At 39.6% G+C, this 22483-nt stretch overlaps 2 protein-coding genes across 3 annotated transcripts; both read right to left on the reverse strand.

The window, feature by feature from the left end:
• Positions 1–330: 330 nt before the first annotated feature.
• Positions 331–11293, reverse strand: LOC137789670 (cadherin-related family member 1a-like). 2 transcript variants are annotated; one of them, XM_068583422.1, is made up of 18 exons: positions 11111–11293; positions 10866–10868; positions 10609–10704; positions 10158–10303; positions 10015–10065; positions 9677–9766; positions 9486–9572; positions 8451–8567; positions 7832–7975; positions 7642–7720; positions 7444–7544; positions 7124–7327; positions 6846–6998; positions 6092–6256; positions 5385–5452; positions 4038–4266; positions 3348–3602; positions 331–1893 (listed from the first exon to the last, which is right to left on the reverse strand). In XM_068583422.1, exons 1-18 carry the CDS (start codon positions 11169–11171, stop codon positions 1390–1392), a joined length of 2553 nt encoding a protein of 850 aa, XP_068439523.1. In that variant the 5' UTR covers positions 11172–11293; the 3' UTR covers positions 331–1389. The 2 variants fall into 2 exon arrangements, with proteins under 2 accessions (XP_068439523.1, XP_068439522.1); XM_068583421.1 differs by lacking the exons at positions 10866–10868; positions 11111–11293 and having other exon boundaries at positions 10609–10698.
• A 3208-nt stretch (positions 11294–14501) lies between these two features.
• ghitm (growth hormone inducible transmembrane protein) lies at positions 14502–18591 on the reverse strand. Its single transcript, XM_068583974.1, has 9 exons — positions 18524–18591; positions 17995–18132; positions 17227–17329; positions 16791–16902; positions 16532–16673; positions 16253–16361; positions 15829–16017; positions 15268–15439; positions 14502–15175 (listed from the first exon to the last, which is right to left on the reverse strand). Exons 2-9 carry the CDS (start codon positions 18103–18105, stop codon positions 15091–15093), a joined length of 1023 nt encoding a protein of 340 aa, XP_068440075.1. The 5' UTR covers positions 18106–18132; positions 18524–18591; the 3' UTR covers positions 14502–15090.
• Between the last annotated feature and the right edge of the window lie 3892 nt (positions 18592–22483).

Genomic DNA, 22483 nt, shown 5'->3' on the forward strand with positions numbered 1-22483 from the left:
TTATGGAAGTATTTAAAATTCTCAAAGTATAGTATTTAAAAAAAATGTATGATCATAGCTCAGTAGATCCAAAATTGAATTCTGGGTTCAGGTATCCATTGCTCTACTGCTATAGCATTACTACTATAGTATGTCAACATTCTTTATGTTTTGAAAAAGCACAAACTACAGTATAATATTCTGTTCAGCACAAAGATGTAAGTTCACTGCGCCTCCTAAGGTTTCACAAATGTTCTTCTCTAACTTATTAAAACCAATAAAAGCCTCCGGACAAAATTGAACACCGACAAAATTCTTTTCAAATATTTATTCAAAATCAAGACGGTACAAAGACGGTACAAATATGTTACTTCAAAGGACCAGGCAAGTTTAATTAAGTTTAATCGATTATCTCAACTTATTTCAGAGAGCAATAAGTTGAGATACAGTCAGATACAAGATATGGGCTACAGCAATGAACCAACTCTAATTTTAGTTGCCTATATTTGAAGGCATTGCAACATGAGTAAGATGATAAGAAACCATGAGAGGAACCAAAATGTTCGACACAGACTCTACATAACATCTATATCTACAATGTAAACGTCTAAGCAGGTTATATACATAAAGACCTGTGCTTGTACAACTTAAGTTGAGTTAGATGGTTTCATTTACACGTTTTTACTTCTACAAGATACAACAGGGAAATGTTCATATCTTGTCATACATGCATATATATATACACACACATTTAAATGGACAAATATTATTTATATAAAAGCATTTTTCTAGATTTACACACTCAAATGAAGAAAAGCAACTCTGTTAGCTTGTGTTACTGTGAAAACCTACAGTGGCACATTGTAATCATACAAAATAGCATCCTCTCAGCTTTCAAGCGGCTGATGTAACACAGTAAAAAATATTAACACAGGTCCTTTAGCACTTTAAAAGAAGCATGTATTCATGTATCATTCATGCTCCAGTGAGCAAGAGGAAATGTTTTTTTAGTGGGATATTTTTCAATTACACATTTCAAGAAATTATGCAACATATGTGTATACACAATAAGTCTTAGTAGTCCTCTCCCTGGGCAATCTACACTGGTGCTTCTTGTTATGTAATCTTCCTGTAGATGGCAGTGTGGTGAATTACTTCCCATTAAACCACACAGACTCAAGCGCTCTCCTCTCTTTCCCCAAGCCGGGTCAACTGAGGAGGCCCACTTGTTTCATATTTCGTCTTAAGACATAAATATCTGTAAACCTTCCTTTTCCCATTTACTCACGAATAATCTTACAGGTTGGCCCACCAGATCATTACATAAAGGTGAGAGGTCTCGGACAGTAGATGAGCTACGAGCAGGTAGAGCTGCCGGAGGACCTTTAACGAGACGTTTGTATGACAGAGTTAATAATAACCTTGGTTGCTCTCAATCATTTTCTGCTCAAGCCTCATCTTGAGCTCCGACACCAGAGCTGAGCTCATATTTCCCTCTTTACGGCGATTCGATTTTGCCTTTTTGGAACCTTTGGAGGCCAGCACACCAGATATGGTCGGGACCGCCCGGGGCCTCTCGCATGGCCGCGTGGTACATGGGGGCGGGGGAGCGCTGGGAGGGGGAGGCTGCGGGCTTCTGTCTTGGTTGACAGTAAGGAACTTATCTGCAGGGTTGCTGAATCTGACAACAGGCATGTTGAAGATCCAGGGCTGCTGGTCCCTGGGTCGCCTTTTAATGATGCGACGTGCCGGCATGATCCGGTTTGACTTTGAGTTTCGCATGTACATACCTGCAGAGATCAAGGCAGTCACTCCTACCAATAAGCTAATGACAACAGTGACCACGCCTAGAGCTTTCATTGGATTGTCCCTACTTTTCAATAAAAAGGCTGCCATAGGCCCCTTGAGTGGAGTCTGTGAAAGAGCACAATAAAAAATTGTTTACATGAAGTCCGAGGGACTGAATCCAAAGGTTGACGGAGCATTTGGTCCAAAGCATGCACGCATGAGATGGAAGCGCAAAGCACTGACAGAGGAGGCCCAAACAACATGCCTGACAAAAACTGTGACACTCTCACACTCACATTCAGTCATCCGCCGGGATTCTGTTCTACAATACAGGCCCGCTAGTGCAAAGCTAAGAATCATGCAGAGCGCTAGTTGTTGGGAATGCGTCTGGCAGTGCGGTGCATTAGGATTTGTCTTTGGTGTGTGACTGATGACAGCTGAACAAGAACGATGACGGTTAATAAAACCCAAAAGGGGCAGAAGTTACAAGTGAGCAAATCCAGGTTTGAATATTAAGAAAAGGACCTCATCTTTGTCACTTTGACAGACTTGTTATAGTCTTTGTCATGATTAATAAAAAAAAATAAAAAAGGATTTTAGTTGATCAAAGAGAATTTGGTTGGGTAAAAAATATGAATATAAAAAACGAAATTATAAAAAAAGAAAATAAACAAAAGACTGTGTTTTTCTTTCAATTGTGCTCCAGTACTCTTTTACAGACAATAGCTAGTCAGTAAAAAAAAAAAAAAAAATAGGTATCTTCTTGAAATAAGTAAGGAGGTCCAGATGACACAATGTTTCTCACTTGATTCTGCGTACCACCTTGATATAGTTACTCTCAGGGTTGATTCGGGACTTTTTCACTGAGCTACAGTACAGGATGGTGGATATGCAGATTGTTAGTAAAATGAGAGAAGTGACAATGCTGACACAAATTCCCAAAACAGTCAGCGGACGTTTGCTGAGGCCCATGAAGTATGAAATAATTCGACCTTTGATCTGAAAAGCACGATACACAACACAAAAACAACACCAAAAACACGGAGTCATCTTATCATGTCGTGAAGGAATGAGCACATGGTGAAAACATATATGTGAATGACTGAAAACATGAAAGGATACTGCTGCTGTTATTTTATATTTCATGTTAATATCTTAATTTACTGAAGAAACAAAAAACAATATGAATTTATAATTTAATGCGACGGTATTATTTGTGAAGCTATGTTAGCATTTGGTTTATTTATCGGTGTCCTAAAATACCCGCGACTTTATTACACATCACACTTTATTTAGTGTGATGTGAAAGGGTGGCTCGTGGAAAGAAATACACAATGTGTTGTCTCTTCGTGGGACTTGATAATAATAAAAGCATAACAATGACCGGCATTATCCTTTAAAGAATATGAGATGAATGAAGTGAGACTGTGGCTGAAACAAGGACGCTGAATTTGCAGCTGCGTAGCATGACGACAATGCATATTACCACACGGTAAACTGCTTGAATCTACAGCGCGAGCGCCTTAAAGCTTGGAATAGAAAGCGCTGCCAGCATGCTGCAAGTCAGAGCTACGTCTTACCGCCTCTGTGATGTCGATGTTGACCACAGCTGTCGTGCTGAAGGACGGAGAGCCTCTGTCCCGGGCTTGGACCACCAGAGACCACGTGCAGTCCTTTTGCTTGGTGATGTTCTGCACAATCTCCATGGACTTGATGTACGGCTTCAGCTTGATCTCTCCGGTGTCGGCGTTAATATCAAACGCATTGTCAGGATCGGCCTTCATGATGGAGTATTCAATGACGTTGTTGGGGGACTCTGCGTCTTCATCCACTGCCTGTGAAGAGGAGCAGAATTACATTCAAATAGATGTGTATTTCAACCGTATGAGTGAGATGCGTACTTGACAGCTAATTTATGGTCAATTTAGTCGATCAAAAGCCAGTTATTTGCTTTGTAAATGACAAATCAAGCCCAGAAAAGTTGTGTTGATTGTGTACAGTTAATTGGATAGTAAACTATATTTTGGCTAAAAACATTAAAAAAAAGCCCAAACAAAACGCAGCTGTTTAAAAAAACAAGACAAACCTGCAAGCACATTACTATACCATTCAAATTTGCTCATGGGAGATAGACATTTTGTAACTTTTACTACATACATATGTAGTTGTAATTTGCCTTTTTTTTTGCCATAATCTTTTCTTTAAATGTTTTCTTTAAAAGTATTTTCATGGACTTTCAGAACAAGGGGAAATGATATAAGATGATGTACCTCTACTCTGACAGGTATACCAATGATCATGGTCTTTTCCAGAAGTTTTTCATCAAATGCCGGAGAGTGGTCGTTCATGTCGAGGACGGTGACAAAGACTTCAGACAGGCCGTACTTTCCCTCTGAATCTTCAGCCTTGACATAGAAGTTGTATTTGGACCGAACCTCTGCGTCCAGGCTGGTCCAGGGCTGCGTGGAGATGAGGCCCGATGACGGGTTGATGGAGAACCTGCAGGTTCAGAGCAGATGACAAAGCGTATGAGTCATAATCCCAGCTGTTCAACATGAGTCATTTACATGTTAAGTTATATACGCCAATGTTGTTGTGTTTGTTTGTCCTGACTGATTGTTTGTTTGCCAGCTGATACTATTTTGATTGTATTGCCATTTCTGGGCAGCTACATTATTATCACCTTTGTGCTTTTCTAAATCAGGATTATTTACACTTTCTTTGCAGGACTTTTCTTGATCTGATCTACTTACTTACTATTTAACAAAGAAACAATACAAAAAACACACACAATATACTTGTTTAAAATACAAATTTCACCAATAATCGCAAGTCAGCTTTAAAATGAAATATTTTGTTATATTGAATTTATATGTCACAGAAAGATAGTTTTCTTGATGTTGAAGATTTGTTGTCAGATAAAATACAGAAAATATTTGGATAAGCCGGACAAAGACTTTTTGGTCTTGTTGTTATGCCATTTTCCTAAAGTTAACATACAACAAGTTAATATAAACTATTATAAAAGTTTTTTCTACAGAATAAGACATTAATTTAAAGCAATGCTGTGGGTTTGTGCTTTGAAAGTGCCTTACAGTTCAATGTTGGGCTTACTGCCATTTTATTCAGCTGCCTCAATTCCAACTGTGAAAATTCACAAGTTTCCTTGAAACTGATAACTTTCACACAATTAACTCAAGTCACTGATTTAAATTGAGCATACATTCTCACTTTTCTTTTGCATGCTGCCTTGCTTCTCAAAGCTGCCGTTTCTGAGGCTCCAGCTGTCACATTGCATGTTAATTGGCTCTCCCCATGTGAGACGGGCCTGTCTATTTTTAAACCTCCAATCCAATTAGGAGATTAGCCAGCATCTTGCAGCCATTTTAGAGCAAGTTGTTTGTGTAGCGGAGGGGCCGATCAGATTGTTTTCCTGTTTACGTCTTCTATCAAAGAGACATAGATGAAGCAAGACCGGGTGTCTTAACCAACAGTATTGAGTCACAAACATGTAAACATGTTTGTTTAGTCTATGAAATGTGCTTTGAGGAAGGCCACGTGTTAAGCGTCTGATCAGACCAAACCTAAACTGGCAGGAGTGAAAGGTTTTCACTCACAAATCTGATCCTGATCCATAAATCGTGTATTTGACTTCACCCCAGGGCCCTGAATCTGGATCGTTCGCCTAGAGGACGGAACAGGACACAGATTAAAACCCAAATACTTATCGCAGACACTATAAAGTGTGAAACATGTACACTTTGTGAGAAAGATTATTTACTAATCTGATACATTTAATCCAAATTCTGGCAGGCAAAAAACTCAATCAAGGTGATTGAAGGTCCATTTCGATGCTGTTTTTTACTAGCGCTGGCTGAGGATAACCAGCTAGGGTCTTAAACTCATGTGGGTGGGGCATAGCTATAAGTCTCTTCCTCTGGTGAGTGGGGATGGAAGTATAGGTCAGCATGATTAACCTTGGGGCAAAATTAAGCTTTTTACCCGACACTGCGTAGCTTGGACATGATGCCTGGTTGCAGGACACACACAGTATGACGGAAAGGAAGAGACAAATGTGCCAATTTTTCTATTAATGAAAGTCCTGCCTGAATTATAGCATGGGGCGCATGCCAGAGAGTCACATGGATTTCCTAATATAAATCCAACAAAAACAAAGCCAGGGAGCAGTGAGCTTTTTTTGTGTTTGTCTGGTGACAACCTGCTTTCATCTAATGAACCGCACAGAGTAATATGCATATGCTAGATTGTTGGATTATACAATCACTTTGTTCGGGTTAAAGGAGTTTAATCATGATTGACTCACCGTCACTGACACAACGCTGGAGCCTCCGGGAGAGTTCTCAGGGACCCTGGCGATGTAATACTCGGATGTGAATTTGGGGATGTTGTCATTGGTGTCCAGCAGGTGGATCACTATGTCAGCTGTTGCACTGAACCGCTCAGGAGTGTCGATCTCCACCGCCAGTAGCTGCAGAGAGACACGTGCAAAGTGTATTTAAATCAGTGCCTAAACATTTTTTTATTTATTAATGTATTGACCTACAACACTATGAGCAGCTCTGTGAGGCTGCAATGGTCATTGTAAAACTAAACTGTTGGATATCAAAATGATCTTTTAATATTTGAGGGTGATGTCGGCCGGTTAAACGATAGTTACAGTGTTGCCAGAGGATGAAAGGATCACATTCTCTCTCAGTTTGGATAAAGCTTTGTCTGTTTGGCATTTCGCCTCGTTATATTGCGACTCCCATTTTTGTAGTTTCATCTAGGATGACTACAACGTAGCACCTGGTTGCTACTTTTTTTATAACGTCCCAGACACAGTCAAAAAAATAAATAAATAAAATAAGTTATGGCATTTGATACGTCAATGATTTGATTCATTGTTAAATTAGAAATATTATATTATTGTAAACTGAACTTCTTTGGGTTTTTTTTGGATGTTGCACAGAGAAAAACAATTTAAAGGCATCATCTTGGGCTCTAAGCAAAGTATTTTTCTTTTCAGCGCCAGATGAAATACCATAATGAGTCATGAGTGATATATGACGCCAAACCTTAAAAGAGAGTGTTTTTCCTTTTTCATAGTCGATGCCAGATGTGTCTTCCACAATGATGGTCACCTGCGCTTCATTGAGGACTGTCTGGGGAACCACTCGCAGCACTCGACTGGGCCCTACTAGTCTCAGTTTAAATTTAGCGTTTGCTCCCTGCAAGGAAAAGTAAACAGCTGAATTTAGAAACCGACTTTAGCAAACATTGCTGTGGAGAAAAAAAAGAAAAGCGGGAACCATGCGGCAGATGTGTTGATGAACGCATATATCAATAAATGTACCTGATCCGAGTCATTGACGGTGATTTTAAAGCCTCGCAGGATCTCTCCGGCTGGAGGATGCTCGTACATGGTGACCTCAAAGTTGCTCTGCGGTCCGTTCTGTCCGTAAAAGGTCGGAGGATGGTTGTTGAGATCCACCACCCGGACCGTCACCGTGGTGACGTCGTAGTCCTGCCGCTGATCGTTTGGTCCGACCTCGGACGCCTGGGTTTAAAAAAGGATCAATGCATTCAGTAGTAATAACATCAGGTTACATTTATAAGAGTGTAATTCCAAAGAAATATCTCTGAGGAGACTGATAGAAGAAAAAAACACATTACCTTGACTATAATTTCATATAATTCATTTCTTAGCAGAGTTGGAAAAGTTGACAGGGTGATGCATCCACTGGTGCCATTTATGTCAAAGACACCCTCACTACCTGGAAGGTAAAGACATGCGTTGAATGTGTCTGATCGAACGGCTGACAGGGTATACAAGATAGCTCAACATGGATTTTATTCACGGATTGTTTTTACCATTCATAATGGAATATTGTATTGGGTTGGGGTTGCCTTGATCTCCATCTTTAGCATACACAGTGAATATTTCAGAACCCTGGAAGAAAGACAACACAATTAATCACATGCATACTAACTGCATGTAAAAAAAAAAAATCAATGCCCTCATCACCTTCACTGGTGTGAAAAGAAAAAGAGGAAGACTTACTGGAACTGAGACTTCATAGACGTAGCCAAAGTAAGGGGTCCCTATGAAGGATGGAGGCATGTCTTGGGCGTCAAGCACGTTGATTGTCATGGTGGCTGTAGAGGTCAAAACCTGTTGCTTCCCCTTGTACTTTCCACCTCCATCCTGGGAAGAAAACAGTGAGGCAGAAGGAAGTGTTGACCCATTTGATAGTGTATATGGTAAACTTGTATCCATTTTGAATGATAAAGAAGAAATTTAAAAAAAAGTCTTGATTGGATCCAGATAATGGGCACACACAAGGTTAGATATGTGATATTTGTATAGGCTCGTGAAGTAATATCAGCAGCAATGAGGTATTTTTGAAATCCTTCAAAGCACTTTCCCTATTTTACTGAACAAAAATGATATCATTGGAGGCCGCAAGTAACTAAAAGTCTACCTTGAAAAGCTTTGGTGGTTTTCTGTAAACGAGCTAAATAGAAAACGTTCAGTTTGTAGACTCAACGTGTGAAAGAGCAATGCTCTTGGACAAAGGTTGTCGTGGTTTTGGATAAACTGTGGGAAGCTGCGGCTCACCGTGTGAGCACCTGTGAAGACAAACCCAAAAAGACAAGGGCCGGCATGTGCAATGTCTCACCTTTGCGACCACGGTCACAAAGTGAGTCGGCGTGGTCTCGTAGTCCAAAGTCTCACCAGGTTTGACTCTGACGATCCCGCTGTTCCCGTCGATGGTAAACTTGGCAAACGGTAAGGTCTGGTGATGTGCAAAGCCACACAGTTACAGTAGCAGCGTTTACGGGAACAATAAGCACAGTTTGTATTATCTCACAGTTAACACATGAACAGGAACAACTACTGTGCTGTCAGCTGTTGGCCTGGACCAAACCTAAGCCCCTATTTAGCCCTCAGTGCCTTGCTCAAATGTAATTGAAAATTAATCCCCTAAAGTAAAATCATTTCCAGACTGCTCTCTGGTGTGAGATTAATCTTTCCTGTACAAACTGTCCTATTACTCAAATGCCCTTTTCCTCTCTCCACATGGCAGCACAGCTCTCAGGATGTCAGCTCGACCTCTGGTCTCACCCCGGAGTGTTAAGGCCACACCAAGACAGTTAACAGTATCACCATGTTGTTATCATAAATAACCTGTTTTTTGATATAAAAACCTCAATAAAAATGTGTATGAAAGGATTTGAGAACCGAGAGGATAAACCTGCTGGAAGACTTCAGGGTGCATCCCAGTGTGGAGGCGTAAAACGGTCCGGAGATGTAGGCTGGAGCTAAGCTACAGTAAATGTGATTACTAACATTTGACAGTCAACTCTGACATCAACTGTCGGTCATGTGCAAGAAGAATGAAATAATGTAAAGCCTGGAAAAAATGTTCCACCTAATGCTGTGATGTGATAGTCTGAGCAAGACAGAACAAAAAGATGAGTTAGATTTAGACAATATTATGTTCTGTGTGTGTTGCAAAATTTGGACAATTCTCTTCACCTGAGTAAAAATAAAGATTGCATGCTTAAAATTCAACTGTGTGCTCCTGAAATGTAGTGGGCTCACAAAAGCAGAACCGCCTTGGGCATCTGCCTTGTCAGACGCATCATTTTCCTAACTAGCAAATAATTTGCGCAAGACAAAGCTTTAAAGAACCACACAGCTGTCAGGTTACCTGTAAATAATACGAGACACTGCCTCCTGAGCCCATATCTCTATCTGCTGCTTGGACTCTGTAGATGCTACTTCCTGGAGCCGTATCCTGGAAGAAGAAAGAGATTGTATCACCACAGACAGACCTACAGAGGAGATGGTTTTTGTATGTTTCATATTATATTGGGTTTATTTATATGTTATATACTGTACCTCTGGGATGTCAATAATGAAAGGCAGATTTTGAAATTCAGGTGGTTCATCATTGGCATCAGTGACAAACACTCGAACTGTCTCAACAACCTGAAATCAACAATACACGGAATTATCACAAAATAACTAAGCAAAAAGTGTTCAGAAAAAAAGATAATTGTATATATTTAAATAGAATATTGTCTGATACACAGATTGGACACAGCTCTTATTATGTAGAAGTAGATATCATATATATATTTTCTGTTTTTCTTTCACAAGCATATGGTGGCGTTAATGTAGTACAGTGAATTAAATACTATAAACAAATATGTACCCCAAAAAAAATATGAACTTACTTTATTGCGACCATCTGTTATGCTCACGAACATTGAGATTTCAGCAAGCTTCTACAAAGAAAAGGCCAAGATCCCTTTCAGCCACATCGGTGACACATTTAAAGCAGCTTTCTTTAAAATGAGAGTCTAATCGACAAACTCACCTCTCTGTCGAGCTCCTGAATCAGAGTCACCTTTCCGGATTTGGAGTCCACCCTGAAATATTCTTTGGAGCCCATTTCAAAAGTCAGACCATATCGCACTGGGTCTCCCTCTGGATCTGTACCATTCAGAATGTATATCTGTGTCCCTATGTGGTAGAAATGACAGAAACAATGAAGTCAAATTAAAACATGACATCATTATGTTGATTAAAATCACATAAATCCTCAATCGTTCTTTTAATTCGGTGTAAATGACACGTTTAATAATCCCGTCACCTGGTGAGCCACCACCCATATTGTTTTTCGTCCCGTACGTCACAATCCAAAAGGTATTAGAGTGATTAGCTGGCGTCTCAATACCACTGTGATAATTTCATCTTTACACCTAAGCCCGAAAAAATAATATCTTACTGAAATGAGCAAGATCTGTCATTATTAAAATGCGACTTACCAACTGGTGTATCCTCAGAAATGCTGCACATGGCCATATTCCCATGTGTACTGCTGGGTCCATTATCATAGAAATACGGAGCATAGTCTGATTGCCCTTTAAACAAACAAACATACTCCAAGTTATTTGAGCGGAAGCAACTCTATATAGCGTTCAAATAAAAAAAAAAAAGAGTCAAAAAGCAACATAGATGTGTCAATATGTTGTTCTAATACTAATGGAGATGCTTCTATAATCAAGAAAAACGTTGCACTCACTTGCTAAAAAGGGCAGGAACAGAAAGCAGGGAGTAGGAGGAGAATGGCCATTTATTAAAAAATACATTTGGATGTTATTTCTATGATCACAACACAAGCATGCTATCACACATTTAGACATGAAGTACAGGCAGCATGAGCAGTCTCCACTAAGAACCACAAGCCCTCTGTGTTAAAGGATTAGTCAGATAAGATCAAGGCAAGAAGTCCTAATCACACACAAAGAACACAAAAAAATGCCTTACCCAAGGTGAAGTGAAGCAGCAGGACAAACAGTAAAGCATGCGTTTTCTTTTCTTTCTTCATCCTGGCGGGGAGGCACGGCTTGGCTAGCTCATGTGGAAGGCTTGGTGGAGGGAAAGCGAGCAGCTAGAGTCGTGCCCTTCTGGAGGCGTCTCGGCAGCTCAGGGGGAAGAGGATGGGGCAGATTCTAAGGCTCTAATCCAGTGACGCATCCCTTCCCTACACAGGCATCTTACACTGCTCTCTTTTCTCATATTTGTCTGAAAAACTGTGTGGAAGGATGAGTGTTCAGGTTTCACACCATATGGTGTGATCATCACACCTCGGCATCCATGTGAAAATGTACACATGAGGCTCTGCATCCTATTAACACGGTTAATAAATCCAAGGTTTTCTGACATAGAAGACTTACACAGGCTTCTCCTTTCCAGTTTAGTGTTTGAAATCAAGACGCTAGCTTTTTATTAAACAGTAAAACTTAAACTGGCAACCCTTAAACATCCTCTTTGACTTACTTTATTGTTTAATTTCCCAAATTTACACGCTCTGCTTTTTTTGTACATATTGAGTATTTTCCATTTGATATTTTTTTATGTCTTCTATGTAACTTTGCTTGCTACTATGACAAACTAATTTGAATGACGTGAATAACGTATACATCTATATATCTATCCATCTGTTCATCCATCTAAGTGCTGCCCATTTGTTTCTCTTTGGACATATGGCACATTTGGCTCCTCTTGCTGATGTTTGAAAGGGTTTCAACAAACTCATTAGTCACATGTAGCGAGTCCCGCTGGCCTAAGCTTCCCCGCGGCTGCTCTCCTTGGCAGCTCGCTGGACAACACAAACCTCGGCTGCACTTGTGGATCTGTGACGCACTTACAGCCAAGAGGCTTTCTATGGACTCCACTTTCGCTGCAAAGCCCTGTGACCTGTGCATCACTACGCCGCAATACAGAAAACAAAGCTTTAGTCAGCATTATAGTCCAGCTTAATGCATGTTACAGAAGACGTTGGCCATGTTCACCGTCTAAATCTATGACAACTCCTCCTGCTGGGAATCACTTGCAGCTTAAGCAGGTCAAACCAAACCACTGCTCTCAATTCTAAAGAGTTGCAACCCAATAATAAACAGCTGATCTGATAGAAAAAAAGGGCAAAGTAGAAAACTGATAATAATGTTTTGATCTTGCAATCATATCTGATGATGGCCAAGAGCTCGAAGCTTCATACTTTTCATTGATTATTAACACAATTTGAAAGAGTTTTGCACTTATTTAAAAATCAGAACCGCTCATAAGCAGAGCGAACATTTCCCTGGTGTTTCTGCGAGGTGTTTTCAGCGTACTGAATTGACGTAAAGGTGCAGACTTGTGCACTTCCTACTTTCACAGGTATGAAAATAGTGTCTGACGCTCAATGACACACTCCTGCTCTCACCGGTTGGCAGCCAATGACAAATCTGCTCTGTTCACTAAAATAAACACAGAATCCATGGACTGCTCAGTCTATATAGAGCCCTTTATAGAGAAAGTGCTGATACAATAACCTGATTAAAGATTTAAGGCAGAATATGTATGAAAGAACACTGCATATGCATATGTGTATAAATATAAAAATGCTTAATTTCAAGAAGACGTGTTGCATTTAACATATTACTTAAGACAAAGTACAGTATTATCAGCACAATGTTCTTATGAATTAATAGTACAAGTAAGCATTACACAGTATGTCCCCTTTATAATTATTAGTGTGGATTATAATATTATTACCGATTCATAAACCATAACACACTATTTCTCTGTTGCAGTAGTTGAAGGAGGTGGCACTAATTTGATTGAATTTACTTATCTATTTTCTGATGGTTACTTTAATCTATAATAAAAAGAGTAATACATATTCTATAATTAGATTTTTCCACAGAAAAACTGAATCTGGGCTCCTCAAAGTCTGTGAGATTCATCAGAGGATGACCATGGATGTTTCACAGCATCTAATAGTTGCTGAGATAATTCAATCTTCTTCTTGAAATTAACCGATTACACATTGTTCACTGCCTGTTAATGCAAGATAAAGAGTTCTCACAGTATGGAATTATAACCATACTCATTTTTCAATGTCTACTGGACTCTCTTTTAGGCCGTCTCTCTCTTACACACACACACAAACTAAATAATAATAAAGTCTACATGAGGCAAATCCTGGGTCCCTTAACAAATATTGGTCATCAATCTAAAAAGGCCTGCCAGAGAGCAACTTGTATCCCTAGTAATGCCAGATCTCCACATGCTGAAGCTTTCCCCAATCTCATCCATTATTGCCCTATTTATCCCCCTTATCCCCCCCCAACAGATACACAGTGTATATGAATCATACGTGTGCTAAACGCGAACACGATCTGAGAGATTGAAACACTCCCTGGCAGCTGTTTGCTCCACGTGAACGTGCTTTAATGAAGCACCTGCATATTTACAGATGTTAGCATCTGTTGCAAGTGCCCTGGTTTGGAGGTTTAATTTTAGAGAGGCAGCCAGATGGTGGACAAGAGGATTACTGCACTAAGCCTTTGTCATCTGCTGCTACACACTGCCTGTTTATAAGGTGGACCTTGCCGGTGCCTCATAGTTCGGTCAGAGTGTGTAGATGACTAACGGTGACACGTGTAAGTTTTAGCTCATGCAGGTTGTGGACAAAACTTTACGTCAACATTTCCTCGCACTGACTTAAGTCACAATTAATTGTTTGTGTTTGAGTGACATTGCAGGTTACTGAAGTGTTTTGTAATGTTAATGAGAAGGTACCTGGATCTCAATGATTGCTACCATCAGACATTTGTTCTGAAATCAAGGGGATTATAACATTGTTGGATAAGTCCATTCTTTCCAAAATTATCATATTACGAATGCCAGCAATCATGTAGACATGTTAAAAATACAATTAATGCAATTTTATGAATATTTTTATGATCATGTGACATTCCAAGAAGGTAATTGACATTTAATAATCACATTTAATAAGAACCAAAACTCTTATTATAGAGTCCGAGGGTGCAAAAATGTATTTCCCTGAAAGATGACAGATATGCGTACCATCATTTGTGTTAGTGAATGTCAATACTATTTATAGCTCTATAACAGGTGTTTTTGGTGACCTGTCATAGAAGCAAAAGCAACAGTTTGACTGAAAAACATAACCAATGGCTGTTCTGAAACCAAAGCGCTAAATAGAATCCAGCAATCATTAATGGTGGTAGCAGTTGTGGTGCTCTTCCCACTGTGAAATGTCAAAATGTCTTCTGTGAAAAAGGCCCATAACAGGAACCATGTCAGCTAAATTTCTGACAGATCTGATCCCTTTACAAAATAGTGAACAGCAACTTCTGACAAAAAAAACACTTTATACATATTTATTGAGTGATTCAATTATTAAAATGATTGTTTATTTTCCTTCCGAAAAATATATGAACTAGTGCCAACTGATTTAACACATCACAAAAGGGAAATGTCAGTGTCTACTAGAGCAAGAGGAGTCAGTTTATGTACTGCGATACTGGACTAGTCTATGGTTGACGTGTGTGTCATGTCTGCTGCGTGTACCAGATATTCTTTAACTTTTATTCGTATAAGAAACAGAAACCATCAAGTTGAAATAAATATAAAACAAACAATACAAACAATATCTGAGGCAGGCAGATTGACACTGACAGATTTAACCCATGTGCAACCCCCAGGATAAACCAGATCTTCCACAATCAACGTAAGAGCTCTGAGTGAGAGATCAATGTACACAATGTTTCCTCCTTACACCAGAAAGTGCAATCCTCTTCTTCACACTCTTGCAAAGCAATCATGCATTTTTACCAGTTGGATTAGTCTCGTCACTAAATAATTAGCACACGGCATATGCTGCTTGTAATAAAATATGATTTTGTAAAGCTCTGTGGAGGGTAAAGTTGAGGCTAAAGTCAAAATTATGCAGTTTACTTCCTTTTGCCACCACTACCAGACAGAATCATCACCAGTCTCATGAAGATGTTTAGCGTGTCCATGTAAATCCCCATACACCTGCGTGATAAAGAAGAATATGAGACCCTTGTCTTAATGCAAGTGCATAACTAACATTATTCTGCTGAAAACTGCATTTAAAGTGAACTTACGCATTAATGGGGTCAAATTTCTGTACACCGTAGACTGGGTGTGTCTCTGCCCTCTTGATGATTTTCTGTGTGTCATAGAGGAGGAACATGCTGAACAGGACCAGGCCTCCATAGATGGCCACTGAGTACAGGCCTGCTCCGAACGCTGACGTGGGCGGCAGGAACATTGATCCTGAAGAAGATGGGAAGATTTGCCGTGAGACTAACAAGTACAGAGTCAAAGTGATACATACCTAAATAAGCTGATTGTCTAATTTTAGTATGTATGTATGTGGCTGATCCATAAACTACCTTCCAGTGGTTACCATTAAAACTATGGAGATGTTTAGCTGCTTGCCACAGCACTTAATAATTAACACACATGTATGTAAACATGAATATGTAAACTACAAACTGTTCCAAATTATCTGACAGCATTATAATTGGAAAACATGTGCACTATGGTATCCTTACCATCACAGAAACGGTTATCAGTCATGATTGCTAGACTCCAAATTTGTTTTCTGATACATTTATTATTTTTGGGCTGAGGTTTATTAGGTGAAACTGCATTATACTGACCAATAGAGGAAGCGAAGACCACTCCGAAGCCAACAGCCAATGGCCCGCCCATATTGAGGAACTTCTCACTTGGTGCACACATGGCCACAGTGGACAGACCTCCCACAATTCCTGCTGTGTACCAGGCGGCCCTAATCATCAGAGGTCCTCCAAGGAGAGTGAGGGGAGCGATGACAGCACCCATCACACCTTATCAATAAATAAAGCAAGACGACATCTCAATTACACACTCAAAACATACAACAAAAAACATATGTCGTACATTTTAATGTAGTGGTTTGAAAAGCAACATGAGATGTGACTCTGAGCCTTTACATGACTTCCCTCTAGTGTTCAATTGAGGCAACTACATAAGCAAAATAGAAGGGCAAAGTGAGACAACGTAAAAGAATAATATTGCTCTACTGGACATTGTCTTACAAACCTGCATGGACCATCCAAGCGAGGTGTTTGGGCATTGGGCTGTGTTCATACGAAATGGACCTAACCAGCATGCCGGCACCAATCATAGCCGCGAATGTTGCTCCAATAGCCTGGGATTAAACAAACAGGCATTCATATTAATAACCTGTTTTTATACTTAAATATTGATGAATCAGGATATTACTAAACCAGCTCCAGTGTGAATTAGCCTTCAATAAAATTTTTAATTAAATATTGCGAAGCAGTGCGGATCTGTGTTTGGTCTACTTGAGTAGCTTACCAGCCAGGATCCTCTCATCATCAGACCCATAAGAGCAGGGGTTCTGCTCACTGCTACAGCTGACAAAGCCGTCAGTCCAACACTTCCTGCAAAGTACATGTAAGTGGAGTGGATCCTGTCCTTCACATACTGAGGCCAGATCCTGCACAGAGAGCAGAGAGCCAGGTGAATATGGAGCAGTTGGAAGGGAACAAACACCTCTTAGTGACCTGTGTTCCAAAACAAAATGAAGACGCCGGAACAAAAAGTAGTTACTCACACTGCTTTCTCAATGGCACCGATTTCATTGGACATGCCGAGTCCATAGAAGCACAAAGCTCCAAGGCCAACTACTGCACCTCCAGCCACAAACATTCTTCCCATGCTGTCAACTGTGGACACAACAATACTTGTTTCAGACACACCTTAAAATGTATTCCATAGCACAATATAATAAACCTAAATACTTGATCTGTTACAGATCAACAAAGTGACTGTATAAAGGTAAAAAATTAGATTTGTGCCTCAAAAGAAAAGTTTGCATATTTACTTGTTCGACAAGAAAAGAAAGCTTCAGACTATGTGAGTTCATTGTCTGTTGGCAAAACTGTCGCCTTCTCAAAAGAGTGAATATAATAAAACTCCAGTTAGGCAAGACTACAGTAGTAACAGCATGAAATAGTATATATTTTACTACTATAGGTAATAGTGATTACATTTAATAGCGGTCTTCATTGCTGGCTCAAAAGCTGCTTCTTTGAGCTGCTCCCTGGTCGTATTGCCACGGCGGAAACCAAATCTGGCCTTAGAAGCATAACCCTGTAAAAAGAAAAACACATGTGACACAAAACTGAATTGTTGATGAAGTGCCTGGGATTTTTACACGCAGTCTTGTCAATTCAAACTGAAAACAACTAAGAAGAAATATGGGCACACAATTTATTACACTTCATTTCAAATCACTTCACGGTCCACATTTTTCCTGAGAACCAGTTTATGAAAGAAGTCAATAAAGGCCTTAATGGGACAAGAAATGTGCTTCAGAGTTCAAAATATGTGACCCCTGAATTACAGGGCAGTTGTTAAGCCTTCTGTCAGACCACTGAATTACTGCCAACACCTCCAATGTTGTAATGAAATTACTGCGCCATCAATTCTGAAAATCAGGCTGCAGTTTCTTACGAAGCAGGACATTTGGTCAAATCTGAAGGATCAGACCTGCACATATTCTAGTAATTTGAGGTTTGATATATCATATGCAGTATTTGCATTCAGTGACCACTATCTGATTTAACCTTGAATAAATTAATATATACTGTGATTTAAGATTATTAAATGTTTTATAATGTTGTCTAATCTTAGAAGAGACACAACGTATTAGTAGTCGTGTGTGTGTGTGTGGTGCTGAAGCAATTATAAAGCTGTGCGAAGTGTTGGAAACCTATAAGCTCAATGCCACCCTGTTGGCAGTAACTTTACGGTACCTGTTGGGGCCTGAGCAGCGGTGGACAGGCCTTCAGGGTGGGTGCTCTCAGCACAGGACGCAGCCCGGCGAGAGGGAGACTCCTCAGGCATGTCAGCCTCGCCACCAACATGGTCACAATATATTATCCTGTATTAGTCTGAAAAATAAAGGAGAGTCTCAGGTCACGTTACAGTAAATGTCAGACAGTCGTGTGACATAACTAACCGCACATGTGTGCATATGTAACATTGTTATGATTACACAAACAAAGCACTGTCATAACAACTTAGGACATTATCTTTGACAATATAACATCCCACGTTACCGAACCTAAACAAGCGAGCTAACGTTAAAGTTAGCTCACACCACAAATGTTAGCTGCCAAACGTTTGAGGCTATTTTCTCTAAAGTCTTCGGCAACTTCGGGTATTACGGTGTTTAGTCTGACCGAGAAGATTAACTGTTATCACGAGCATATTATTTCTGATGTATGAAAGCTTACTTTAAGGACATTTAGATGTAAAGTGACGTGAATGTTAGCTACATACCGAGAGGAAAACGTTCGTCGTTCACCTTTCTAGAAACAACTGCGCGACCGACTGACGCAATTGTTTTGCAACCTCTGTGCGTCATCATTAAGCGTCAGGTTTGTTGGGAAGTGTAGTTCTTAATCAGGCTGCGTTGCATAATCGTATAATATTGTATCGACTGTAGTCATGTGGAAGCAAATAACCATATCAAAATGTAACACTGTATTTAACCCCCTTTGAGAGTGCCATTATTTCCCGATATACTATTATTGTTTTATTATAACTGATGCAGTAATGTGTTAGGACTGCTCAAATTAGAGCTAATGTAAACTACTTTAAAGTACAAATACATACAACAACATAATGTAACACATGTTCTGTTATGCAAAAACCTAGCATGTAAAGTAAAAATGAAATGACAGCTGTCAAATAAATGTAGTGTAGTAAATAGTAGACAGTGTTTCCTCTTGAAGTGTATAATAACAAGCCTACTTAAATACATATTTTAATTTATAACTCTCACGTTATAGAGTTTGGGAACGATTTCCAGATGGTAAATAGAAATTGAGACGCCCGTTGTCCACTAGGTGGAGCGCTTGCTTCTTTTTTGGTTGCGACCACGTCAATAATTACAAAAAAACGTTAATTATGCAAAATGACGTCAACACATAATAACAGTATTATTTCTCTACTATTGCCTATCTTGTGATTGTTGTGTGTAAAAAGTTAGTTTGTTATTAATTTACACTATTACTATTCGGCAGTGAGGGTGATGGCGGTGCGCCTCCTACCTGAAGCTCCGCTCCTTTGGACAAAACTTTCCCAAGAGATCCACTGAGTCGCAACTGTTGCACTTACTTGTCATTCAGTTCACCGGGCAGCGTGACCGGCAGCCTCCTCAAACATGAGTCCATCTGATCCACAGGGTTTACTTCCTCAAACTACTCGAGCTAGTTATTCTTTTGGATTGGACAGTGTTTTGTCACACGAGTGAAGTCCTGTTGGGAAGTAATGGATTTAATTTCAATCCGGAGTCACTCTTTGAGGAAAGGCTGATTAACTTCACGCGTGAACCGAAGCGGGATGCCTTTAGACATCGCAGCTCATCATGATGGTGGGTATGGAGAGCGGGCTTTGAGAGGCTACTTTACAAATAACTAAAAGTTATGATCTAATAATATCACATGGGAGAACTGTTAGGTTCTAACAACACCCTAAAACAACATAAATACAACGAAATAATCATAAAATAGTAGACTCTTTGACATGATATTTGAAGGAAAGTGGCTTTTCTTTTCTGTCTTCATTTTCTTATTAGGAAAGCATGACTTCAGTTTTGCTGTTTGTCCTTTTGACCTTTGATTGGATTACAGTGCATGTTCCCCCCCTAAACACTGTTGCATTAAAGAAGGTTTCTATTCAACCTGTTTAAACAATTGCAGTGAAATGCTGCAGGCTAAATCACTACTGTGTATTTAAAGTAATGCATGTAAACACCTACTTTTATTTTAATTTGTGCTGCATTACCACTGCACTCTATTCTCAAAGTGCAAAATCACAAACATTCTATTACCAAGTATGACGACACTCTTCAACAACATAAATTAAACATGTTGCCTGTGTATATACTTCACTCTGCTATAGATTTTTGAAGGCAACATTCCTTATATCGGTTACTATGATCATCTCCAACAAAGATCTGGCCAAAACCACTTTTTAATGTTGCCTATAATGTATAACTCTCCATGAAACTGGACTTTGGCCATGTAACTGACCAAAGAACAAACTTGCAAATGAAACAGGATACTGATTGAGCACAGGCTACCTTATTCTCCTTTGACAGATGGATAGATATAGTATAGATAGAATATATTGCATTATCACAGGGTATGCAATTTTGTATCGTGATCTACTGTATATCATGTTTGTACATTTTGTTTTTCTGGAGAATAAGTTAAGAAACATCAGATGGGATTGTCTGTATTTGGCTAATATACACTAAATTCTCTTTTTAATATGTTGACGATGTGTCTGTATGTAAAATCGTAATTTGCAAAGTCACTAACTAAAGCTATAAAATCAATGCAGTGCAAGAAAGTGCCTCCTTCACTGCTCATAATGACTTCAAACCAAACATTGAACATGACATTAACACAATGGTATAACCGGTAAAGAAAAAATGGTTGACAGGTTCTAACATGTCATGGTTAATAGTGACATGTTGCGCAATCTTATTCTACCATTTTTTCAAAAGTTTTTTATTTTCTAGCTTGTTATTTTTGGATATCGGGACACACATCCTAATACTCACAAACTGTATTTGAGAGAGGATATGAAATAATCCCTTTACCTGTTATGGGATTGGAATGGGATAACGCTTACACAATGTCAGGCATAGTGGGTTTGGTTGGGTGGTGTTTAATTTGTCTTCACATAGATTTACATTAAATAAGAGGCAGCTATTAAAAGCATTTGTAGCAAGATGATAAATGGTGCAGTGGCGGTTTTGTTATGAGTAGATGATCAAAAGTGTCATATGCCTCAGTGGTTTGTGAATATTCAACAATGTCGGCTCATGTGTGTTTCTTTTTTTCTCTTTACACAACAGATGCAATACGCTGAGATAATTGGTGTACATCTAATTTACCATATCAATGACAAAACCTGAGACCACTTATTTTGTTGATGAATTGTTCAGGTGGCTTTCTTGGGTTTACTTAAAATCATATGTAGAGAAAAATAAAACTGCTTAAATACATAATATAAAGGTATTTTATATTAACTTTTTTCACTGAAAAAACAGTTGATTCTTCAGTAATGTCTCAATCATTAGGTGAAATAATCTTCAGGTGTTCTTAATTGGTTCAGGCCCAGTAGATAATAAACTGCAGAACAAACAAATATGCTTCACTATAATAGTATATTTACGCAGATATTCTGGTGGTTTACTTACAAACGCTAAATGACAAGTGAAGACTAAGGAACTGAGTCATTTCCTGTGACACAGCCGACTATCTGACATGTACCACGAGACTTGTAACATCAGGGGGTTACTCACTGACCCTGTGACGTGCGAGTGACCTGACCCGCTCATGTTCTGCGATCTCAGCCCAAAGGAGCTTTAAAGTCACTTCTGTGTAAAGAGACCTTTGTGGTTGTGGCATGCGGCAGGGTGGTGCAAGACAGAGCTGATTTTTCCTCCCGGTGAAAAACGTGTCTCAGTGCACAAGCTGTCCACCTTTTCATTACTCGCCGCTCCACGTCAACAGTGCTCTATTGGAGCTGTAGACTTCCCATTCCCTCTCAGAGAATTTCACAGGCAGTATCCAACCATTCCCTGTGTTTAGATTTCAGTCATTTGGACTGGCTTCTGTGCTTAAAGACAGAGGTCGCAACAGGATGCGAGAACTGGCCCTCCAGACGTGTTGAAACTCAGACATTTGGGCTCATCATAATTCAGAAAACGATGCTCATGTAACAGGCTTCCGACACAGCGCTGCTTGTTTCCTGTGTCGAACATGCGACGAGTTCGCTGTAGTAAAAAGGTGGGTCTGTTGGCTCAGCTGATTAATAGCAGCAGTTTTACTAATGTGTAGGCCCAGAGGCTAGACCTGCAATCGTTTAACACTGATCCATAAGAAATCCCAGACACACTCAGGAGTCTGTGCGTAGCACCTGACGGAACCAATAAACAAATGTTTTCACAAACCCAGACGTCTGATTCAGGATTTTTAACGACTGCCTGTACAGTACTCCCTCTGTGTGTTTACTTGTATGCTTCTACATTTCTTACATGGCATTTTTGTGGCCACACATCAAACTGACACTGCCAATTTCCTCAGGGTGGAGACGATCTCATTTAGTCTTGCCGTGTTATTGACCCTTCCTCTGGCAGACGAGGTAAGGCAGGATTATGCTAAAATCCAAAGATTAGTCAGGGATCTGAGCCAAGCTGCCATTATCTTGAAATATCATATG

Source organism: Clinocottus analis, unplaced genomic scaffold (genome assembly GCF_023055335.1).
Source record: "Clinocottus analis isolate CAN_PGR_092001 unplaced genomic scaffold, fCliAna1.0.p SCAF_19, whole genome shotgun sequence".
Classification (NCBI taxonomy): Eukaryota; Metazoa; Chordata; class Actinopteri; order Perciformes; family Cottidae; genus Clinocottus; species Clinocottus analis.